General features: G+C 51.9%; 1 protein-coding gene and 1 long non-coding RNA gene across 6 annotated transcripts in view; one reads left to right on the forward strand and one right to left on the reverse strand.

The window, feature by feature from the left end:
• VANGL2 (VANGL planar cell polarity protein 2) overlaps positions 1-24,196 on the reverse strand; it is a 28,366-nt gene extending 4,170 nt beyond the window's left edge. The window contains exons 1-8 of one of the 5 annotated variants that reach the window (XM_017864865.1): positions 23,899-24,196; positions 22,695-22,778; positions 8,744-9,004; positions 8,470-8,590; positions 5,043-5,650; positions 4,111-4,247; positions 3,479-3,614; positions 245-476 (exon numbers count right to left, since the gene is read on the reverse strand). In XM_017864865.1, coding sequence (XP_017720354.1) covers positions 245-476; positions 3,479-3,614; positions 4,111-4,247; positions 5,043-5,650; positions 8,470-8,590; positions 8,744-8,814 — 1,305 coding nt within the window. In that variant the 5' untranslated portion in view covers positions 8,815-9,004; positions 22,695-22,778; positions 23,899-24,196. Of the gene's footprint in view, positions 1-244; positions 477-3,478; positions 3,615-4,110; positions 4,248-5,042; positions 5,651-8,469; positions 8,591-8,743; positions 9,005-15,887; positions 17,547-22,694; positions 22,779-23,432; positions 23,584-23,898 lie in introns of those variants that run through there. The other 4 variants (XM_017864867.1, XM_017864864.1, XM_017864868.1 and 1 more) reach the window with 4 other exon arrangements.
• On the forward strand, positions 11,663-15,877 carry LOC108524048 (uncharacterized). Its single transcript, XR_001883962.1, has 3 exons — positions 11,663-14,549; positions 15,119-15,205; positions 15,428-15,877. It is a non-coding gene; the product is annotated as an uncharacterized LOC108524048 (long non-coding RNA).
• Positions 24,197-24,202: the final 6 nt, after the last annotated feature.

Here is a 24,202-nt window from a genome sequence, read left to right on the forward strand (position 1 = left end):
AAGTCTCAGCCATCCCCAAAAATGGTCCTGAGGACTCCCTTCTCCTCATCCACCTAAAGACTTCACCCCACACAGATGGGGCAGGTGGAATAGGAATGAGAGAGAAGATTATAAAGAGGAAGTGATGAGGAGAGAGAAATGAGGTGAACAGTGAGGAAAGTAGTGAGAGAATCAGGGAAAATGAATGTGGGAAAGAAGAAGAGCTGGGGAAGGAGGAAGGATGCTGGCAGCAGGGCAGGCCTACCTTGGGCGTCATGTCATGCGTGATGCAGAATTCAAGGTGCTGCAGGATGCTCTCCATGGTGTGGTAGGGTTGCTGCTTGGTGGTCCGAAGGTACTTCTGCATGGCACGGGCCATGGATGCGAAGATGGCTTGGGCTGCCTCCCGGGGGTCCATCACCTCCCTGGGGTTCTTCTGCTCCTCTTCCTGCAGCCGCTTAATGTGAGTGAAGGCCTCTTCCACTGCCACTACAAGCCTAGGGGACAGAAGGGGACTGGGCCAGATGCCACCTCTCTTTCCACCACCCCACCCCTCTCCCCTAGCTCCAACACTCCAGCCACCTGAATGAGGTCAGCCCTTTGTGCTCACCCAAAGCAATACAAAGCCAGGGGCAATCGTGCCTTTCTCCCACTGGGAACAGTAAACAGTCACAGAGTTCATTGGGCCCAACCCAGGGATTCAGAGGGCAAACCTAGTGTCAAACCCCAGAAAGACAACTGGGAACTGTGCTATAGGAAAGACAAAGCATTCCATCCAACTTTAAGGAAAACCTTCTTAAATAAGACCCCCAAATCATATTTCACTGGGTCAACAATTACTAGATATGACTACATCAAAAAGACAGATTTCTATTCAACCATGATCGCATGGGCAACATTAACTGACATCTGATGGAGCTGGGGAAAATATACACATCTAAAACCAACAAGGGATTCATATCTAGAACATGCAAAGAATTTGCTACAATTTCTATCAAGAAGAAAAAGGCAGGAAGCCTAGAGAAAAAAGGGCAAAGGAGGTGAACAGAAAATTCACAAGAGGACTGAAAGGCTAAAGAATATACGAAGTAGTTACTGGCCAGCAATTAGAGAGATGCAAATGAAAATGTTAGTAAAATACTACTTTTCCATCAAAATGGAAAAAAGAAAGAAGTAACTATAAACCAAATATTGGATAGGATGTTGGGAGTATTCCACGAACTACTGTGCAGCAAAAAGATGCAACAAACTAGATGTACAGGCAACTTGGATGAATCTCAAAAACTCAGTGTTAAGGAGGAAGCACGAAAAAGAAGTCCATTTACATTAAAAGCATACAGATGGCCGGGCGTGGTGGCTCATGATTGTGATCCCAGCACTTTGGGAGGGCGAGACAGGTAGATCACCTGAGGTCAGGAGTTCGAGACCAGCCTGGCCAACATGGCGAAACCCCATCTCTACTAAAAATACAAAAATTAGATGGGCATGGTGGCGCACATCTGTAATCTCAGCTACTGGTGAGGCTGAGGCAGGAGAATTACTTGAACCCAGGAGGCGGATGTTGCAGTGAGTCGAGATCACGCCACTGCACTCCAGCCTGGGTGACAGAGCAAGACTCCGTCTCAAAAAAAAAAAAAAAAGCATGCAGACATACACACCAACGCCAACGCAGATCACTACACTAACACTAACTTTGCACAAGGATACATGTGGGTTTTAAGGAAATCAAACACACTCAACTGGATGCCTCAAATGTGGGGCTGGAGTGAAGGTGGGAACTGGAGGAAAAGAGAAAACAGAACAAAGAACCATGAAAAACCCTATAATGACAATATGTTAGAAGCTGAAAAGAGCCATTAATCCAATTATCTGCACTTCAAGTCCAAAAACCAAAGTAAAAGACCCCTGGCCTAAAAGCAGGACCAGCCTGAAGTGACAGGACAAAGAAAGAAAGTGAGGCCTGCTATGCAGAAACCCAGGAACCCAGGAACTTGAGTCATTTCAGATGGGACTCTGGGTATGTAGGTGTAGATCTGTCTATGTCTATCATTTCTTTCTTTATTCTCTTGCTTCCCCTACATTTCTCAGTAAATTCCCTTTGAAAAGATCCTTTTATCTCAAGTAAACAAAGGAAAAAGTTTGCTCCTGGTTACAAGCAAGGTAATGGGGAAAGGAAAGAGTCCTCTACGTGCCAAAAATGGTGGTGGCAGCACAGGAGACTGGATGACCCTGGTCAGGACAGAAGGTAAAGGGGTAGGGACATCACTGGTTTCCTTCCCATGAAGGCCATTTCCAAGACATTTAGAGATAGGTTGGAATGCCACAGAAATGGCGTTGGTGATCTTTGTGCTACTACGGGGGATGCCAGCCTCATATAAGAACAGGGTAAGGGCTACCTCTTGCCCTTGAAGCCTGGAGATGGTGTGGGAGATGGGGCGGAGGGCAGGTGCGTGGTCAAGTCCAAGGCACTCTGCTCCTCCCTCAGGGAACTCCCGACAGACCAAGATGGAACCCGGCAGAGTAGGCACCAAGTAAGATTCTTCGGGGTTGACTAAATTCACGTAATAATATGAATAGGGAAAGAGATAAGCGAGGATGGCATTTAAGAATTTACCAAAATATAGGCACTAAAACCTCATTTTTTGAAGGCAACAAAAGCACCATCTGGTGAGTCCCCTCAAGATCTAATGGTAGGCAGGCTAGTCTAGCCTGAGTCCGTGCTGTTGCAGGTAAAGCTCACATCCCTTTATTGGGTCCCTACCCCAGTGTGGCAGGCAAAATTCAAAGATACCCTCCACTTCTACCAGACCCCTCATTAGACAACAATCTTGGTACATTTCACAGATGTAATTAATGTGCCAAGTTAGTGGCCTTAAAAGAAGACTGTCCTGTTGGGCCTGATCTAATCACATGAGCTCTTTAAAAATCAGAGTTGGGCTGGGCATGGTGGCTCACACCTGTAATCACAGCACTCTGGGAGGCTGAGGTGGGTGGATCATGAGGTCAGGAGTTCAAGACCAGCCTGGCCAGCATAGTGAAAGCCCATCTCTACTAAAAATACCAAAAAAAAAAAAAAAATTCAGAGTTATCTCCAGCTGGTGGCAGAAGTTAGAGACCTGTTTCTGCTGGAGAAAAAAAGTGCACTGCCATCTTGTAAACTGCCTATGGGGCTATGTGACAAGGAACTGAATTCTCCCCGTAATAATGAGCTTGAAAGAGAAAGCATAGGCTCAGATGAGAGTCCTCTTGATTTCAGCCTGTGAGCCCTGAGCACAGCCTCCAGCCAGCCTACACCTGACCCATGGAACTGGGAGATAATAAATGTGTGCTGTTTCACAGCTGCTAAGTTTATGGTACTCTGTTAGGGCAGCAATGGAAAACAAACACACCCCCCACTCATGTCATCATTGCTCTATATTTCCAGCAGTTATAGAAGTTCCTTGGTCTTCCCCATTCACCCAACAAGCACCTCCCCTCCTCTTCTCCCCCAGGGACCCACCTGGCCCTCCTCTTGCGCACCCTTCGCTCGTGCTCAGCCTCCTCATAGTAGTACTCATTGTGACTGTTGTCCCGCCTCCGAGCTGCCGCTGCAATCACAGCCCGAGACTGGCCAGTGGAGTTGTTAGTGCTGTTTTCTGCACAAGAACAGGATAGAGGAGATGGTCACATCAGAGTGTGGCCTCTCTTCCCACTCCAGGAGCTCTGGAGACAGCAGCCTGACATGTCCAGAAGAAGCTGCTCCCACCACCCAGCAATACCTCCTAATCCCAACCCTCCTGGCCACCTCTGGGAGAGGCCACAGGAAAGCAAAAAGGAAGGCACTGGAAGCGCAGGAGTCCTGCAGGTGTTCCTCCCCAGTGCAGGGGTTCTGCAGCCCCAAGAGCTGAAGGGCTTAGACCAGGGCTGATGAGAGATACTGAGGAGCCAGATCAGGGGACACGCCATAGCATAAAGGGACAGCAAGTAGGATGAGCAGCTCAGCCACCTGGACTCAAGGGAAGTGACTGAACAGAAGCGGCTGGAACATAGGCTAAGGAAAGGAAAAAGCAAGGGACGAAGGGTAAGAGAGAGGCGGGAACTTGGAGTCCTGCTTGGGAAGACAGGGAAGGGCAGAGGAGCAGGGCTGCTCACCCTCTCCGAGGGAATACACCTTGAAGCCAGACACTTTCTTGGCCAGGACGGACTTGGGCAGGTTGAGGAGGGCGGGGTTGTAGACAGGGAAGTCATGGTAATACTTCTCCAGGATCCACACTGCCACGCGCTGGATGCTGTGGGGGAGATGGCAGGAGGGAGCGGAGAAGGGACAGACAAGGGGCACAGGGGAAGGGACACATTAGGGTAGGTTGGCAGGGCAGGAGAGGACACAGGACAGGGACAAGCTGCTTCCAAGAAGCCCGACTCTGGGCCTGAGGTCTACTTACCAGGCTCCCAAGCCTTCCCCAGGGCTGGGCCTGCCAGTCCCTCCCTGCCATGCCAAAGCCCAGCAGAGAAAGGGCATTGGGCCTGGGTCCCCAGTCAAAGATCACCCCATCCCCATCCAGCATTCCCCCAAGATTCTCTACAGGACCAAGGATGTGCCACTGATACTCTGTGTGGCCTCGAGGGGTAGCTTGTTTACTGGGAGCTGAAGAACTCTCCTCCTTATCTCTTTCTCTGGGGATCCCTCCTCTGGCCAGGTCACTTCACAGGCCACTAAGTGCTCACAAGAAGCTGTGCCTCCCAGAAAGGACTAGAAAGGGGATCCAAAAAGCCCCTGTTTGTGCACCCCCCAATATTTCTTCCCTTTGGTTCATCCCCCTCTAATATTCCCTACCTCTAAATGCCTGTTCATTCCCAATTCATAACTCCCAACTGATCTTGCCCCACAACCGTGTACATGAACTTGCCCATCAAGCAGCAAACATTGGTGAAAACCTACTTGGTGCAAAGTACTCAACTCCCTCCCACATAGCCCTCCAAGCCCATCACCTCCAGCCCACCATCACACCCTCCCACCCTAGCAGTCACTCCACATCCTCCCATGCCCTTTCCCTCCCAACCCTTCTCCAGCCGTGGGCTAGTACCTGAGATGGCCAACGTTGTAGAAGCGGCTGGCGCCGTCGGTGGAGCGCACGACCTTGAGCGTGAACTGAGGCTGGAGCTGGCGCAGCTCCAGCAGGACCACGGCCAGGTAGTGCACGAAAAGAAGGGCGTCCACCAGCGACACGGCGAACTGCACCACACCCTGGTAGCTGCGCTCCCGAGCATCGAGGATGCGCACACCATAGAAGAGCCAGTAGGAGACCACGAGCAGGAAAACCAGCACCATGAGTAGGGCGCGCAGCACAAAGATGCGGGGCAGTGAGGCCTTGGGCCGGCGGAAGAACAGAGCCCAGCTGCCCAGCAGCAGGATAAGCAGCTTGAAGGCCACAGAGATGAAGAGGCCCTCGCAGGCCGTCCCGCAAGGCTCCAGCTCCTCCCGCCACAGCAGTGGGGGCAGCAGCAGGAAGGCCAGCGGCGTGAGGAAAGACAGCAGTGCCAGGGTGGCCCCTGCCGCCACACCCAGGTGACGGGAGCAGTCCAGAGGGACACTGTCCTCCATGTCCTTGGCGATGCGCGTGAGGTCATCGTGGGAGATGCTGTGCTCTGAGGTGCCCGTTACTACTGTCGTCGTTTCCCCCCAGTTGTCATCCTACAGGCAGAAGGGGCCAGCCACACAATAGGGAGGAAAGGATAAGAAGAGGAAGAGGAGATGAACAGGAGAAAGGGCGAGGGGAGAGGAGACAGAGAGGAACACATGGGAAAGGAGAAGGCAGAAAGAAGAGAGGGTAATCAACAAATACGCAACCATCAAAGTATTTACTGAGCTCCACTGTGTGTCCAAGTCTGGCCTCTGCAGATGGCCAAGTCCAAGGCCCGAGCCCTCGGGGAGCTGGACACTGGTCAGTGAGAGAGTAAAAACCACACATGCTGCAATGACCCTCAGAGCAGACAGCACAGGACAAATGCTGAAGGAACTGCTCAGGCAGTGACTGTGATCCGAGGGCAAACTCGCCAAGCAAAGCAGGCAGGTGGGACCTGAGCTGATCCTTGAGGGAGGGGAGCTCCCAGGAAGGAACACCCAATCCCAGATGCACACATTAGAACACTTATGGAGGTCAGAAAATAATACTAATTACTGGGGAATATGATCTGCTTGTGAACCTTTTCAAAAAAAAAAAAAAACTCCCCAGATGATTGTAGTGGCATCCAAGACTGAGAATCGTGAACTAAATGATCTCTAAGGGCTGGTTGGCTACTCAAAATGTGATCTGTGGACCAGCAGTGTAGACATCACCTGGGAGCTGGTTAGAAAGGCAGAACCTCAGGCCCACCGCACGTTTACTGAACCAGAACCTGCATTTTAACAAGATCCACATGAATCACTCAAACATTAACATTAATTCTGGAAGTCCTGCTGAACGCGGTGGCTCATGCATGTAATCCCAGCACTTTGGGAGGCCAAGGTGGGCGGATGACCTGAGGTCGGGAGTTTAAGACCAGGCTGACGAACATGGAGAAACCCTGTCTCTACTAAATATTAAAAAAAAAAAAAAAAAAAAAAAAAATTAGCCAGGCGTGGTGGCGTGTGCCTGTGGCTACTTGGGAGGCTGATGCGGGAGAATCGCTTGAACCCAGGAGGCGGAGGTTGCAGTGAGCCAAGATTGCACCATTGCACTCCAGCCTGGGCAACAAGAGCAAAACTCCATCTTAAAAAAAAAAAAAAAATATGGAAGTCCTATCTAAGTTCTTTCCAGCATGCCATGATTTCAGCAGAAGCTAGAGGAGGAGCCTGCAGGGCAGGAATGGCATGAACTGAGGCACCCAAGGGCTATGAGAGCAGAGGATCCATGTGCAGAAGCACAGCAAGGTGCAACCAGGAAGGTGAGGCAGAGAACAGCCAGGCGGGGCTTGTGCAGGCCATGCTGCAGTGCTGGGCTAGGCAATAAGCACCTATTCTCCAGGCATGGAGAGCCACTGAAGGTTTCCAACTAAGGGAGTAACCTGACCAAAGCAGCACAGAGAAGCAGAGAAGACCCCGGGGTAAAGGGGTGAAGGTGTGAAGGACACTGTGCAGACTCAAGGCCACCCTGGGTCTCTGGGTCTCTGGTCTGCAAGGCCACCTCTGCTGGGCCATCTAAATGTCTACAGCACAGAAGCTGCCTATCCCTAGAGGCAAGAAGGTGGCCAGGATGAGGTCCCCAGGTGCCCCTCTAAGTGTGGTCTGCTCAAGCTGTTTCTCTGCAGTGGCTGGAGATCATCCCACAGAGGAGTCCCAAGACCACCAGCCGCCTTCAGCACCCACAGCCTTCACTCCTGGGACAGCCTGGGGATATGGAATCACATCCTGACACTTAGAAGGTTCAGATTACAGGATGAGGGCAGCCCGACAGCACCAGTGATTAGGGAGGCTGAGGAACCTCCTCTCCACAGGATGGGGAATGAGTCTGATGTGAAGATAGAAAGCAGATGCACTGACTGCTTTCAGCTCAAGGCCCTGGGTCTGTTCCCTGCCCTCTGACCCCCAGACATACTGCCCACCCCTCCAAGGACCAAGGGCTTGGGACCTCCTCCCCAACAGCAGGAGAGCTGGTCATGCCTCAGGGTCACTTGAGAACTCAGGAGGCCAGGCCCCAGGGAGAAGGGATTGGGAGAGAGGGAAAAAGAACATTTCCTTCAGGTATTGACCTGCTCCCAAGGCCCAGGAATTCCCAATGTCAGTCACAAGGATTTCTTCTGAGGAAAAAGGAGCTGGGAATCTCCAGCCCCCAGAGATGGTCCCAAGAGGAATGAGACCTGGGCAACCTCAGTGTCACCTCGAATCCTGCCTCTGCTCTATTCCAGGACTGTGTTCTGTCCGCTGTCCTCCCTACCAGGTGAGCACAGTGGGCAACAGAGGTTAGAACAGAAAACCTGCTCACCCCTGTCGTGGAGAACTCTCTCCGAGGGTCTCTGCTCCATCCCTCAGCCTCACTTCTTCTCCCTCAGGCTTTCTTCATCTACTCTTCCCACACTCCTTTCCCAAGACCTATGTGACGCCATTCTACAGGCTGACACCAGAGGGCACAGAGCGCCCACACCTGGAGGCTCCAGGAAAACTCAGCTTTGCTCACACACACCCCAGGCCCAGCCACCACCACTGCCCTCCTGCTCCAGACTCCCAGCGGGCCTGACTGGCTGGCAGCAGCTCCAGAGGAGCTGGGCAATTCCCATCACACAGCCCAGGTCACCCCCCCACCCCTCTGGAGATAAAGGAGAGGCTGCTGCTTCCAGAGGGATCTCTATACTGAAATTTCTGAAGGTCCTACCTTAAGACACTGAGCCAACCTAAGTATAACACAAGACACACTCCCCAGTCTGGCAGCTGTCTGAGACCAGGTTTCCAAGCCCTCCCCCACTCTGTGGAGCCTCCAGCCCCTCAGGAGCAGTCTGAAAATGCCCAGTCTGGACCACCACATCCCCGGTGCTCACCCGCTCATCCCCTCGTGTGGACTCATTGTCCAGCAGGGGCTCCCCGGGAGCCTGGATTGTCACCGACTTGTCCCCTCGGCTCCCATCTCGACTCTTAGAGCGGTGTCGGTCCCGGCGGTCCCTGCAGCAGGAAGCCAGAAGAGGCACAGAAAGTCCAGCAGTGGACCAGGGTCTTCTCGGCAGCCACTCTACCCCACCACCCCTGCACGTGCCCACCTCTTAACAGCCCCCAACCCTCCCTCCGCCACACATGCCACCCCACATGCCTGCCCACCTGTGCTTGCGGGAGCTGCGGGAGTGGCCCGACTTGTAGGAATAGCCCGAGTACTGGGACTCGGTGTCCATGGCGTCTGAACGCCGCGCCTTATAGCGCTCCAGGGCCGCAGGCTGGGGCCTCTTGGGGGGCCCCACAGCCACCTCCTTCAGCACCGGCTTCTTCAGGCCAAGAGGCACCTTCAGGAAGTCAACTGTCACCCTGAGGGACTCTATTTTGCTGGACGGGTGGGCTTGTCTCAGAGAAAATCCAGCGACGCTCCTGGTGAGAGGAAGAAGCTGGTTAGAGGCGGCTTGAGCTCTCTATGGGGTCAGAGCAGAGGAAGACCATCCACATACAACAGCCACAGAAGGCTCAAATGAGCCCAGCCATGGCCTGAGAATATCTCCACCCAGGTTCCTGCTGTCCACTGGGCCCAGTTCCTCCTACCCTACTCTAGAAAGAGCCCTGCCAGGCTGTGCCAAGGACTCAGGCCCTGGGGGAAGATGGCTAGCAAAGGCTCCTAGGGCAGGAAGGCTCACCCAGAATGACCCAACCACAAGCCCTCTGAAAGGGAGGAGCAGGGCATTGCTTCCCTATTCTCAGCCAGGAAAACTGAGGCGTGAAGAGGGCAGGTTCTGGCCAAGCCAACAGGCTGAACCAATGGACACCTCAGAGGGCAGAAAGGAGCTGGCTTCTGTCCAGGGGCTACCCCAGGCATCTCCTCCACATGCTACACCTCCTCCCCTCACTCATACTTTCTGAGTGTGCCCACAGCAGGCTGCTTCCCTTGGTACCATCTCCCCAGCATCTACTTCAAACACACCCAGGTTTACTGGTAAGATCAGGTTGGCAGCTTCCTTGAGGCTGCCACGCATATGCACACCCCCAGGTGAGGGTGAGGGGTGGAAACTATGGATAATATGGTGGGGGTGGGAGGAGAAGACAAGTTTCTACTTGCCTAAAGTTCTGAAATAGGCAAGGTACAAGTTTATCTGCCTACTTATAGGCTTATCTTTCAACCATACTTCACCTTCTGATTCTGCAGAGGAGATGACCTCTCCTGTCTCTAATCCCTACCCAAATCCTGCTCATTCTTCAGAGCCCAGCCCCACTCCCTCATAGGAGCCCCCACCTACTCTAGCACCCAATGTTATCTTCCCTGCAGACCCTGACTCCCCTAACAGTCATCATCATCCACTGAACACTTACTTCCTATCTTCAGTCATTGACGCATCAAATCTTGTTTGAGCACCTTCTATGAACTTGTATTCTGCTAGGTGTAAAGTGGTATAACAAACCCTGAATTTACAGTCTAGCAGGGAAGAGGGCACACCAAACAAGTAAGCAGATAAGTATAAATGACCGATTGCAGGTCGTTTATACTTATGGATGGAAGGGCGGAACAGGAAACTATGAGAGACACCACATGGGGTAAGGGCTACTTTAAACTTAGCGGTTCTAGAAAGTCTGAAAAAAATGACACCTCAGCAGAGGCCTGAAGAAGAAACAGGAATTAACCAAGCAAAGAGTGCAGGAAAATGCCCATGGAGCAGAGGAATCACATGTGTGAAGGCCAAAGGCAGGAAAGAGTTTGTTGTATTTAAAGAACCAACAAAGGCCAGTGGGGCCAGAGTTGAGGAAGAGAGTGGGCGGTAGAAGGTGGTACTGCAGAGACAGCCAGGCACCAGGTGAAGAGCATGAGCTTTATTTTATTCTAAGGCCACAGGAAAACTTCGAAGGATTTTAGCTATGCAGATATGGATTGAAAAGAGGGAAAAGTAGAAACAGGGAGATCAGTAAGGAGGTGACTGCAGTAGTACAGGCTTGCTAAGGGTAGAGCCACAAAAGAGTGAGTAACAGTCAAATCAACAGGACCTAATGAGCGGGACGGGAGTGTCAAGAATCCCCAGCCTGAGCAAGGGAGCAGATGGTAGCACCATCAGTAGGGTAGGGAAGACTGAGGAGGAAGCAGCCTTGTGAGGGAAGACAATTAGTTCAGCTTCTAGCCTGCTAAGTTAGTGGCCATGAGACAGTAGGCAGCCAGGTATCAGAGGAGCCAGACTAGGAGGACAGTCCGAGCTGGAGGTACTGAGGGTGTGAAAAGCTATGGGGATAGATGGAATCACCTAGGGAGAGGACTACATAAGGACATAAAGAACCCCGACATGTACACATGTCCAGAGGAAAAGGAGCAAAGGGGATGAGAAGGCCAGACAAGGAGGGGAGCCAGAAGAGTGGGGTCTCAAGGCAGCCAGAGTGTTTTGAGGTGGCAATTAAGTCAACCAGGTCAAATGCTGCTGAGAGGCTGATTATGTTAAAAACTAAAATGGGGCCGGGCAGGGTGGCTCACATCTTAATCCTAGTGCTTTAGGAGGCCGAGGTGGGTGGATCACGAGGTCAGGAGTTCAAGACCAGCCTGGCCAAGATGGTGAAACCCCATCTCTACTAAAACTATAAAAATTAGCAAGGCATGGTGAGACGAGATCATGCCACTACACACCAGCCTGGGCGGCAGAACAAGACTCTGTCTCAAAAAAAAAAAAAAAAAAAAAAAAACTAAAATGGATTTGCTGTGTATAGTTACCTTTACTCCAACTACTCTAAACCATCAGTAATTTGAGAATAAACAATATGATTGATACATATTTATATCAATCTCCCCTCCCATAGGCGCAGAGCAAGGAACTAATACCAACCTAGTAAATGAACATAGTCATGCCTCGCTTAACCACAGGGATACTTTCTGAGAATGTGTCATTAGGCAGCTGCATCCTGGGAACATCATAGAACGTACCTACACAAACCTTGTGTTTTTGTAGTATAGCCTACTACACGCATAGGCCTTATGGTATAGTCTATTGCTCCCAGGCTACAAACCTGTGCAGCATGTTACTGTACTGAACAATGTAGCCAACTGTAACACAATGGTATGTACTTGTGTATCTAAACATAGAAAAAGTACAGTAAAAATACAATAGTATAATTTTATGGGACCACCATCATATATGTAGTCCATCGTTGACCAAAACATCCATGACTGTACACCTCTTTGGCTCTCGGGGAAACTATAATGACTGTAGGGAGATGAAAGCAATGTGAAATCTATTCATTCATCCTCTTAACAGAGCTCTATGGAGGCAATCCTCCATAGGATTAATTATATTTGTCAGTATCCCCATGTCAAAGCATGTGTGTGATAAGGGCACACTTATAGGACAGAGACATAATACCTTAACCCAAGCATACGACTTTCCAAAACCTTTGCAGCAAAATGATCCTTATTTATCCACTTACCTGAAAAATATATGTTGGGCTCATCTACCCACTCTCCTGAGGACCCTTTCTACTGGCCTATTCCTCCATATAGTTTAGACATCTCACCTGCATTTCTCTTGTGGTTCCAGCCTATTCTTTCTAGTCTTCCTCATAAAAACTGAATTTTGCCAGGAGGCTCAAAGATAATAAGTGGGTCACAGAGTGACATGGGGGTAGAAAAGGGGTGGAGAAGTAAACAACTGCCATGGACTAGAGTCTAGACACACACACTAGATCCCAGGCTGTCCATCTCCTAATCCTCCTGTATACCAACCATCTGCCAAAGCCAACAGCCAGAAGAGCCAGGGATGTGCACTCAAAGATCTGAGTTTAAAACCTAACTCTTCCACTGACTAGCTGTGTGACCATGTGCAAGTTACTTAACATCTCTGTGCCTGTAGCCTGGTAAGCTCATTAGTAAAATAGGGAAGATAATGATGCCTTTTTCATGGGGTAGCCGTAAGGATCACGAGGGTGAAAGAAGTGCTTTTATAAATGGCTCAGCTAGTAATTAAGCAATTAACAAGTTTTAGCTCCAGGACCACTCATACTCCAACCCCCAGACACTTCCTCTGAGAGTAGAGAAAGAGGTGGTATAAATAAATCCTGCTGTTAGTACAACTAAATAAAGAAGTCACACACACACACACACACACCAACCAGAACCACCACTTCAAACACACCCAGGAGGTAAACTGATGCCATTGCATTTCCCCTCCAGATAAATTTCAAACCAGACAAGGGTGCCAGTCCCCTCCCATCCTTTTGTTCTGAGCTGCCCAGCCTAGTGCCCCCTATCTTCCTCCCCTGCTACTTACTACAGACTCAACATGAATCCTGCTCCCCTGGCCTGCCAACCCAAGTTAGGGAGCCCAAAAAGCACCAAAACACGCTTCTCTCCTCCCTACCAAACACAGGCACCAAAAATGAACCCGACTTCTGAGACCCTTGCCTGCTGTGTCTTCAAGTACCCCAGGGAACTAATCCAAGCACTGCTGCTGGGGGGCCTGGGAGGAGGGAGGGGAGGGGAGTAAAGAGAAGGGCAGAAGTTCCCCTTATTTAATCAGTCTCAGGAATCAGGGGTTTGGAGGGTCTGCCGGGTGGGCAGCGTTCCCAGGGAAGAGATGGGGGGAGGGGATCACTGGATGAGATCAACAAGTGGAAATGTCAAAAGGGATGACGAGACGGGGAGGGAAGTCCGGACTCGGTGCAGGACAGGGAGCTACCCTAGTCTGGGGAAGGGGGAGGCTGTAGAAAAGGAATGTGCCCCACTGCCTTTCACCTTGCTCCCCACTTCCCAAGACACAAACACACACACTCAGTCCCCTGTTCAAACCAATCATGGATTATCTGGGGTTAAAAAGAGGCCAGGGAAGAGAGAGGGAGAGAAGAGAGAGCCTGTTACAAAAAGGAGACCCTTCTCCCCTCCAAAGGCCTTTCAGAAATAAAATTAATGGAATGTGTCTCAGTATCATCCCAAGGGGATTGGGGGGAGCTCGGTGGGGGGGAATGTGGGGGCTTTTGTCCCGGCTGCCCAGCTTCTCCCACATTGATCACCATGGCAACAAAAGCCCCCTGTTGCCTAGGTGATGGCAGCCGGGTCCTGGAACCCATACCCAGCATCCAAAGGGAGGGAGGTTATAGAGGTGGGGGCGATAGGGACAGAGGAGGAGAGAATGGGGTTTCTCCTCTGACGGCCCCAGCTTTTGTCTGAGCTCTGGGATCAGGTTTCTTCAGGAAACAATTGGAGGCCCCTGGAAAAAATACACTCAGAACCTGGCAACAGGCAGAGGGAGCAGGGCCCTAGAGTAGTGTGTATGTGGGTGTGTGTGGGTGTGGGGGTGTGTGTGTGTATAAGGGAGGTGGGTGTTGGCCAAAACACAGACCAGGGCGGACCAACCCTTTCCCATTTCCCACTCAAAGGAGACAGCTTAAGTGGGCAAGGCGTTGAACACAAACGCCAGCACCCCCATGCGTGGCGCGTGCTGAGGACCGATGACCAGACGCAGGCGGCTGCAGGCGCCACCTCCTGCCACTGCTCTAGCCTGGGCCCACCCCGCAGTCCAGTCCCAGCTACTTTAGGCCTGGGGTGGGGTAATGAGACAGAGCATAGATGAAGATGGGGCTGGGAGAAAGAGCTGTGGAAACCAGGGTGACTCCCGCGAAGAAAAGGGGGGCGGGGACAGAGCACAAACATGCACCTAAAAAGGGCACCTATTGTTCCTCATCTCCACCAAGGACAGGGCTGGAAGTGCCTAGCCAGCCGAGCTGCAGAGGGTGCTTGGGTTTGATTTTTAAAAGACTTCCAGCCAGGTGGGAAGACGATGGGAAAGAGGACAAGAAGCCTCAAGTTCTCCTCAGACAGGAACAGAGATCTCTGATAGGACCATTTTCCTCTCCACAGTCAGGGACTAGAGAAGGGTGGTTCTGCCTGACCACAGGGAAATGGGCATGATTACTGCTTCAGACCCTGCCTGAAGAGTCGTCTGTGGGCCCCTGCCTACTAAAGGTCTCCGATTCCTATACAGGGGCCTGGGTCTTCCTGCATATTCCCTGCACCCCTTTCCCACTGCAGCCCATAGGCAGGGGTATACATGTGGGCACCCCCTAGCTGCCTGGCTCCCTAATCACCAACCGTAGTGCCAAGGTCCAAGGATATCAATGTAAGTTCCACTCAAAGTGCTGGATGCCCACCTTCAGCCGTGGAGATGGCAGGAACTAAGCCGAGGGTCCAACCTCCCAACTCAGGATCCCAGGAGCTAGCTCTCTGTGCAGTCAGGGCACCTCACCAAGGCCTAAGGCCAGTGCAAGGCACAGCAGAGACTCGAGACACAGCTGTCCCACTCACAGCCTTGCTTGGTTTTCCTCCTTGTCACACTCCTCCCCTGAGTTTCACAGATGTGCTTAACTCAGGCAGAGCTGTCAGGCCCTGGTAGGGGGCTGAAGTTGATGGGTGTGGGTTGAAAATGCAGATACCCAACATGGCTTCCACAGAGGAGAGGAGAGGAAGGCACCCGAACCTCTGACTATGCCCACATCACTCCCTGACACCCCTTTCCTTTTCCCTTTCCCCTTCAGGAGGACACGGCTGGCTGAATCACCCTCTTCTCAACAGTTTCCAACACAAGCTGAAAGGGGCCTCTCTCTGGGACCCAGAGAAAGAAGGTGACTAGCCCATGGCCACTACTTCTACAGCAGCCCATTTCCGGCCTCCTCTGATTGTTGGAAAATTGTACTAACACTGACTTTGAGGGGTGCTCTCTTGGAGTGAGACCAGGTTTCTCCATGAGACTGCTCTGGACGCTGCTTCCTTGAGTAGACACAACTGCAAGAGGGCCACGACAGGAGAGGATTTGCTGACTCCATCCTGCCCCCTCTTCTCACCAGGGACAAAGAAACAGAGACTAGACAGGCCTCAGCTAAGACAGCCAGAACCAAAGAGCCTCTATCCCCAAAAGGGGTGGTTCCTGCACTCATCCTTCTACCACTTGTAAGAACCGTGATGTTCCTTCATCCCCATCCAGCCTTGGGCCGTGGGCAAGCCACCCATCCGGAGATGCTGGGCTTTGCTATCGCCAAAAGGACTAAGGTACAGAGTAGGCAAGGAACAGCTCCAGTCCTGGACCACAAATGGGGTGGAGATTTTGTCCCGACCCGCATTCCTAAACCCTGAAAAAGGCTGTCCTTGGATGACAGTGCTGCCCAGGAGGCCAGAGAGAACAGCTGGATCTTGGTGGGCTGAGGGGTGGGAAGGGCAGAGCAGGGAGCCCAGGAACTGGCACCAGGTGCCCCACCCCCGCCCTGTTAACCAGGCATTCTCCCAGGACAGCCCCAGACATGAGCTCACCATCCTCATAGCCCCAGGGTGGGGGCAGGATCCTTCTCCTCACTGGGCTGAGTGGCAGAGGAGGGGTGGGATCCTGGCCGTGCTTGGGTCATCCAGGCATCTAGGCTTCCAGAGCAGCATCTCACCAGCAGACCGCAGTGCAGGGTGCACTGCAGGGGAAGGGCCCACAGACTAGGCTCCTGGCCAGGATACCTGAGCTTGCATTCTAATTCAAAAGCAGTTGGGGAAGCCAGAGCCAAGCCCCTCTCCACCTACTTCCTTAATTTCCCTCAGTCTAAGGCCAGGGGTGAAGCTGGGGACCTCTAAATCCACAGACACACCGAAACACCCACCCTCCACACACATACACCCACACTCTGTTGCCCCTCTGAAACCTGGAATCACTCCTGCCTGCCCCACCCAGCTCCACCCACCCTCGCTAGGCAGGTTCTGTAAAGACCTGCTCTGCTGTCTCTCCAGCACCCCCACCCCCATCCCAGCTCCCAGAGGTACCTGCCCCCCAACACAGCACACGAAAGCACACACGTGTGTACATACATGTCCCATAGCACCCCATGCCCTAGCCTTCCCCAGACCCATTCCCAGTCAGTCTTGCAGAGAACACTGGGGGTGGAAAGGCTGCAGGAGAAAAGGTGAGTAATCCCCCTGGCATCTGTCCCAGGTAGGGGCCGGTGAGAAGACGGGACACTAAGCTGGTGGGAAGGTAACCAGGGCTTCTGGATCCTCCATTTAATTTTTACCAATGGGCAGGCACCACAATTTCCACCACAGGGATTTGAGCTGCTTCCTCCCTTGACCTAGGCAGAGAACTGGCCCCTACCTGCCCACCAGGTGAGCTGTGGAAGAACCAAGAAGGAAAACAGGCAGCTTGAGGTGTCTTCAGGGAGAGGGTGGACAATGAGAGGTGGGTGAGCTGTGCTGACCCATAAGCCAGCTTCCTGTGCACTCCAAAAACAAATGCCCCCTCTTCATAGCCTGCTGCTCCAGGTAGGCCGCAACTGTCCCTGGCTCCAGAAGACCTTCAAAGCCTACTCACCTGGCCCCTGCCCTGGGGTGCAAAGACGTGAAAAGCAGCTAGTTGGGAAGGGGAAGTTAGCCAACCTTGGGCTTGCTGTGGATGGGGGGAGTTGAGCTGTGAGGATGGAGTGCAGGGGAAGAACACATGGGGACACCGTCAGGAAAGGCTGAATTGTAGGAAGGCAGTAGAGTGGGCCTCCGAGTGTGAGATACAGTGTGACTGGGGGTGAGGGTGGCAGAGCTGGGTATCCCCATCCTGAGAACCTCCTGTTGCCTCAGCCCAGAGCCTTGGATCTGGCAACTTGGCTAGTTATTATCTAGAAAACCAGAGACAGCTGAAAGGCCCAAGTACCAGCCAGCCTCCACCATCTTGACCACCCCTCTACCTAAGATTCTCACTCTTTGCTGAAAATTCTCATCTCCCCCATCCCTTATATCTACCATCTCCATTCCTGAAGTAAAGCAGGTGACAAAATGCATGTTTTGTTCACAGTCTGTTGTTTTTTAAGTGACTGCATTCACACCTCGAGCTCAGCACCTGTTCCTACCTAAACCCTACTTACCCTAAAAATCCAGACCCCCTGGGCCAGGCGCAGTGGCTCATCCCAGCACTTTGGGAGGCCGAGGCAGGTAGTTCACCTGAGGTCAGGAGTTCGAGACCAGCCTGACCAACATGGTGAAACCCCACCTCTACTAAAAATACAAAATTGGCTGGGCATGGTGGCACATGCCTGTAATCCCAGCTAATTGGGAGGCTGAGGCAGGAGAATCACTTGAACCAGGGAGGCAGAGGTTGTAGTGAGCCGAGATCATGCCATTGCACTACAGCCTAGGCAACGAGCCAAACTCTGTCTCAAAAAAATAAATAAATAAATACAGAACCCCCTCCCCAGACCCACAAACAAACACACCCTCTGTCTCTGACCAGGCTGAGGGAGCCAAGAACACTCTGGTGAAAACAGGGGTCTGGGCCGGGCGCGGCGGCTCAAGCCTGTAATCCCAGCACTTTGGGAGGCCGAGACGGGCGGATCACGAGGTCAGGAGATCGAGACCATCCTGGCTAACACGGTGAAACCCCGTCTCTACTAAAAAATACAAAAAACTAGCCGGGCGAGGTGGCGGGCGCCTGTAGTCCCAGCTACTCGGGAGGCTGAGGCAGGAGAATGGCGTAAACCCGGGAGGCGGAGCTTGCAGTGAGCTGAGATCTGGCCACTGCACTCCAGCCTGGGCGACAGAGCGAGACTTAGGACATTGTTAGGGGCTGTGAAAAAACCCTATAGACAATAAGGACCAGGCTCCTCCCAGTCACAAACAAGACCCCATGGGCCATGGTGGCCAGAACCTACAGTCACTCCCTTCCCCCAACCACTCTGCAAAATCATGGCCCAGCAAGAAGTTTCTGCAGAAATGCCAGCCCCACCCCAGGTTTATGACACGAAGGTGCTCCTCCTGGAGACGAGATCGTTCTCTGACTCCTACCCTCAAGGGTAGGCTTCTCTACTCCTCAGGCTGACAGTGGACTCATGTTTGCTTTTCAGAAAACGGGGGAATTACTCAAGTGCAAGATTAAAGGCAATAATGAGCAATCAGACCTAACTGGAATGACAGTCAGGGAAGGTGAAGAGACTTTGGGAAAAAGGAAGAGCACTGACGTCAGACATGGCACAGTCTTTTACGAGCTATGTAATCTCACGTGAGTCGCTCCTCTTTTCCAAACCTCAGTTTCCTTATCTATAAAATGGGAATAATAGTGCCTACTTCAGAAGGTTAAGAGTTTTCAGCAAAATAATGTATACAGAATATTACAGATTCTGGCACACAATAGATGCTTTAAAAAATGTTAGTTCCCACCTTTTCTCCTTTAGTGGGTCCACAGCCAACCCCCTCCACTTCCTGCTCCCATATAACCTCACTGTAAGGAGAAACACCCCAGAATAAGATGGAACCACCTTTAGGTGCAGGGTTGGCCCTGTTCTAAATTAGACCATATCCAGGTACTGCCTGAGAGAGCAACCAAAATGCCTCTTCCTCCTCTCTGCTTCTTTCTTCAGCGGCCCTTGCATCCCCCACCTTTCTTCCTCTCCTTCCTCCTTCCTCACTTACAGTAAGGCAGACCTGGGTTCCAATCACCTCCCACTCTCCTCTAGGCTCTATGCCCAGCTGTGTGTGGAGTGGCAGGGGAAGGGGGTCCCAAGCCTCCCACCCTACCCAGCCCCCAGCTTCTTCCCACTCTCCCCTTTCCCTGCCCCACCCTGATTACTAGGATATCCTCAGCTCTGCTGATTCCAAGCCTGCTTCTCCCAAACCAGTTCCCAGCTGTTATGTCTGTAATTACCAACCTTGCCAGGGGCATCTGACAAAGCACAGCAAAACCTCATTTCCAAAGGGCCCCACCATAAAGGGCCTCTGCCTCCTATTCTGTACCAAGCAGGGTAGAGACAAGGAATGCAAAAATTCTCCCTGGCCTACCACAGTTCTAGCCAGATCACAACAGAGAAGGCGAGAGAGGGCTGCCCAAGCCACAACACCAAGAGACAGGATCAAGAAGGGGAGGGCCGCCGTAGGGTAGAGTGTGAGTAGGACTTACTCCCAGGCTTTCCTTCACCTCTGCTGACAAAATCTCATCATGCACAGGGTTACCCACTTTGGAAGGTAAAAGGGGAAATTTCAGGTCAATTCAGAGAGAGGGGAAGTTGATGCCAAGTGAACAGGGAGATGGCTCCCCACAAGGATGAGGGTTGATGCATACAGGAGTGAGCTGCCCAGGAAAGAGGAGGAAAGAGCAAGTTTTAAAAGTCCCATCCCTAGCCCAGAGCCTAAGAAGAGGCCATAATACCCTAGCCTCTCTTCTCCCTTAATACCTCCAACTCTACCAACTCCATAGGACAAGCAGGAAAGGGATGATAACTTTGTTTTATAGACAGAGAAACTGAGGCCAAATCCCTACTTCATACTTCAAGGTGCAGGACTACCAAACACCCTGTGTACCTTCTTGCTCACACTGAGCCTCCACCAGCAGTGCCCTCCTCAGATCCTTCCTGTTGGCCTAACTCTTTCTTTAACCAGCTAAAGTCTATCACACAAGGGAATAATATTCAGCTATAAAAGGGAATGAAGTACTAATACATGCTACATCCTACCATGTGAATTAACCTCGAAAACATTATGCTAAGCGAAGGAAGCCAGATTCAAAAGGTCACGCATTCTATCATTCCATGTGTATGAAATATCAAGAATAGGTACATCCATAGAGACAGGATGCAAACTGGTGGCTGCCAGGGGCTGGGGTAGGGGGAAATGGGGACAACTGCATAATGGGTATGGGTTTTCTTTCAGGATGGTGCAGATGTTTGGGGACTAGACAGAGGTGGTTGTTGCACAGCACTGTGAATGTACTAAATGCCACTGTTCACTTTAAAGTGGTTTATTTCCTATTATGTGAATTTCACCTTAATTTTTTTTAAATCCAGCTAAGGGGGCATCTCCTCCAGGAATCTTCCCTGGCACCTCACCCCAGGGCCAAGCACTCTTCCTCTATGCTCCAGTGGCCTCCTGAACACACATCCACACAGCACTCACTGGGCTGCAGTGAATCAACATGTTTTCGCATGTCTCCCCTGGGAAACGTCTTATATTAGCCCTTCCATCCCCTGTGCTTCATACAGCGCCTGGCAGATAGGAGAGAATGCCTAATGTGGCCGGACAGAGGAAGATCAGAACCAAAGCCTATTTCTCCTGTCCCGACCCCGACCTCTCTCCCTTAGCCATGATTATCCCTCAGAATCCAAACCATCCAGCTAACATTTACTATATGCCAGGAACTGTGCAACGTGCTTTCTCTATTATTTCAGTTAATCCTCATAACCCTAAGAAGTAGGGCCTATTATTAATTCCAATTTACAAGTGAGGCTTCAAAAAGTTACCAGTTTTGTCTGATGTCATAGAATTAGAAAGTGGCAAAGCCAGAATTTAAAAGCAAACCAGGGAAGAAAGCCACTTGGCAGGGGACCAGGGATTCCTTGTGGAGGGGCTCAGTCTAGGCTTGGAGGATGTGCCTTAAGACACCTAAGAGGCTGGGGAATGGGGTTTATTACTTGCCGAGATCACACCACTGTTAAGTACTAATTCCAACCAACTCTGACTCCTTTCTCTGGCCTCACAATGTGAGGAACACTTGAGGGAAGGAGAAGACTGGAGTCTCTAAAACTCAGAGGGGATCAGATCTCTTCCTTTTCCCTGCCAAAGCTTTTGTTAGCCAAGTTCCCTCCCCATTAACTGGAAGGACCTGGAAACCAGATGAGCAGATAAAAGACTGTCCTGCTCTAGGGCCAGGGAAGAGGGGATATTTCCTCAGACCTAAAAGGATCAGGAGAAGAGGCAAACAAACCAGAGAAGCCTGCCCCGGAAGAATTAGAGGAAGTAGAAGTCAGGAGCAAGACAATGGGTGAGGAGGGGCCAACGTGGCCACCGACTCCCAATCTGGAAGTACTTTCAGATATGGCATTTCCTATTATCTAACCACAATTCCTCCTCTTTGGAAGAGCCCCCACCAGTATAATATATCATGCATGTGATGAGTGTATACAGAGCAAACAAGGTACCCCAGAGGGCCAGGGCACACCATCTTAGATGCAAGTGCCTTGCTAGCCCTGGGAGCTCTAACTGTCAGACAGGTGTTGGGTTTGGGGGAATGATCCATTAAAAAAAAAAAAAAAAAAGGCTTTTCCTACTCTGCCCCGTTCCTCATTCAAACATTTTGTAACCCCCACTACTCTTATCTCCAGGCCTTAGGGAGGGTAGGGAGCCCTGAGGACTAAAGAGGGAACATTCCAATTGCACATGCCCATTAGAGACTCTAACATTCCAATTGCAATTGCCCAGAGACCCTAATGGGCATGTGCAATCTCACCTCAGCTCTTAAAACTGGGTGCCTCAACCCAGCCACTGGCAGCCAAAAGAAAACTGCTAGAGTGTACAATGGAGGAAGGCTAGTATCCTTAAGAAGGAGGTGAGCAACCTCTTCCCTATACCCCAAAAGAAAAAGGATAAGAGAGGACAGGGAGAGAAGGGAGCTGTGGCTTCTTGGTGGAAAGAGACATTCACTTCCTGGATAGTCACCGACTTCCCACCACACTATCATGATGATGAGTATGGGAGTATAGCCTGCAATGGGTACCTGGCCCTTTCCCGACACAGTCAGTCAGTCCTGGCCCCACACCCAGAGCTCCATCTCAATCATGCTTCACACCAGGGAAAAGGGAAACTATGTGATAAACCACACAGACTCACTTGCAAAAACTCCTGAAGAAACACCCTATGCCACCTTCTCAACCCCATGGGCAGGGAACCCAAGTTGTTCCCTACCAGGTCTCATCCCTCCAGACATGCTTCCTCCTCTTGTTTCCATCCCTCACCAAAATCCCAAGACTCCTCAGGAACTTTAGTATCTTAGACTCAGGGCAGAGTTAGAAGGCTCTGAAGCAGCAAACTCTGAGACGGCTTTCCAAGAGAACTGTGGCCTGAGGCTTTTAACTAAGGCTGGGAATATAAGAATGTAGCCTCTCCAAGCGCTGGAACCCAGCCTATGATGATGGGGGAGGAAGTTCCTCTTATTCTTCTCCCTGACCCCGCCAATCTTCCAAATTCCTCTAGGACTACAACCAGACCCCTTGTTCCCTACTCCCCACAACACACGCACTCTTCCAGAAAAACCCATCCCCCCCAAAACAGGCACTTCGTAAGACAACCCATTCTCTCCCACCCATAGGTCTCAGATACTTAAGGTACTACCCCTAAATCCAGGCGAGGCCATCCACGAAGTCTCAAAATCCTGCAGACAGCCTTCCTTTCGGGACTTTTGCCAGGAAAATCTGCCTGCAGAGACAAGAGGTACCCCTTACACACACTCAGAAACATACATACCAGCTAAGGCAGGCACACACACTGATACCCATCAACACAGGTTACACACAAGAGAACACAGATTCACTCACATCCCTTCCCAGTACACAGGTGCACATGCACCTATCCACATACACTCCATTCTGCTTTTACACACCCACCTTCCTTGGTACCTACACACCTCTTTCCCGTGAATCCCTCTCCCAGTACACACACACAGACATACACGCCTTCCCCTAAGTATACATATAAACACATATCCAAACACACAGCAGATGCGTGGTCAGCCGCTCCTTGGGTGCACACACAGTCAAGCACACAGAAAAACACCTACACATCCAAACCAGGGGCCCACCTGCAGGAACATGCAGCACGTCAAGGCATGCACACACACCAAAACAAAGAATCATGCACACGGATCCTCCACCAACCCTTCAAAACTCACTAACGCAGAGCCCACAGTCCCCTAAATGGGTAAATATGAGTGGGGAGAAGGATGTCAGCGTCTGTTCCCTCGGCCCGTATACACAGTCTACCGCTTCCAGCCCCATCCTCTGGCTGTACACACACCCTATCTACTCTGCCCAGCCCGCCCCACAGACTCCACTCTAAACCCTTAATGCATACCTGCCTCCGTCCCTCCCCACGCTCCTGAGGGGTGTGTGCACCCCAAAACACCCTTGGCTTCCAATACCTCCAGACTCCGATCCTTCCACGCCTCTCCCCCCACCTCCAACACAAGCTCCCAGTCTCCGGCTTCAACCGGCTCCACTGGGATCATTAAGGCCCCCGCCCGGGCCCAGGAAAGTCCCCGGCTCTCCAGGCCTGGGCTCCGCCCCCTCCCCCACGAGCCCCTTCTCCTCCCCAAAGTTGGGGGGGTACTCCGCTGAGCCGTGGGGAAGCGCACCGGAAGGGGGTTGCCCGGAGCCCAGCCCCCCTTCCCCCATAAGCCACCCCGCTCGCTCTGGGGTCGGGCACCCCTGGCCCCTTGCATGATCTTCCCCTTTGCCGTTTCTTTTTTCTCTTTCTTTCTTTTCTTTTCTTTTTTTTTTTTTTTCAAACTTTGCCCGCGCCCCCGCGGCCCGGCACTCACCCGCCGCTGCGAACTGCCGGGTGGGCTCAGCGGGCGCCCCGCTCGGCCCGTCGCCTTTGTATCCGCAGCGCTTCGGGTCGCTCCGAACTCGGCGCTCCCGGACAGGCAGCGCGGGCGATGGGGGTGTTGAGGCGGGGGGGTTCTTGAGTCTGGTCACCCCCTGCTCCGTCCCAGACCGCTGCCTCTTCCCCTCAAGGCCCCGAGGGCTGGGGCCAGGGGGGAATAGGGGCGCTCAGGCTCCCATGGCGGGACCAAGGATCAAGGAATCAAGGATCAGGAATCAGATCGGGAGCCGGCGGCGGAG

Source organism: Rhinopithecus bieti, unplaced genomic scaffold, assembly GCF_001698545.2.
Source record: "Rhinopithecus bieti isolate Rb0 unplaced genomic scaffold, ASM169854v2 scaffold_77291, whole genome shotgun sequence".
Classification (NCBI taxonomy): Eukaryota; Metazoa; Chordata; class Mammalia; order Primates; family Cercopithecidae; genus Rhinopithecus; species Rhinopithecus bieti.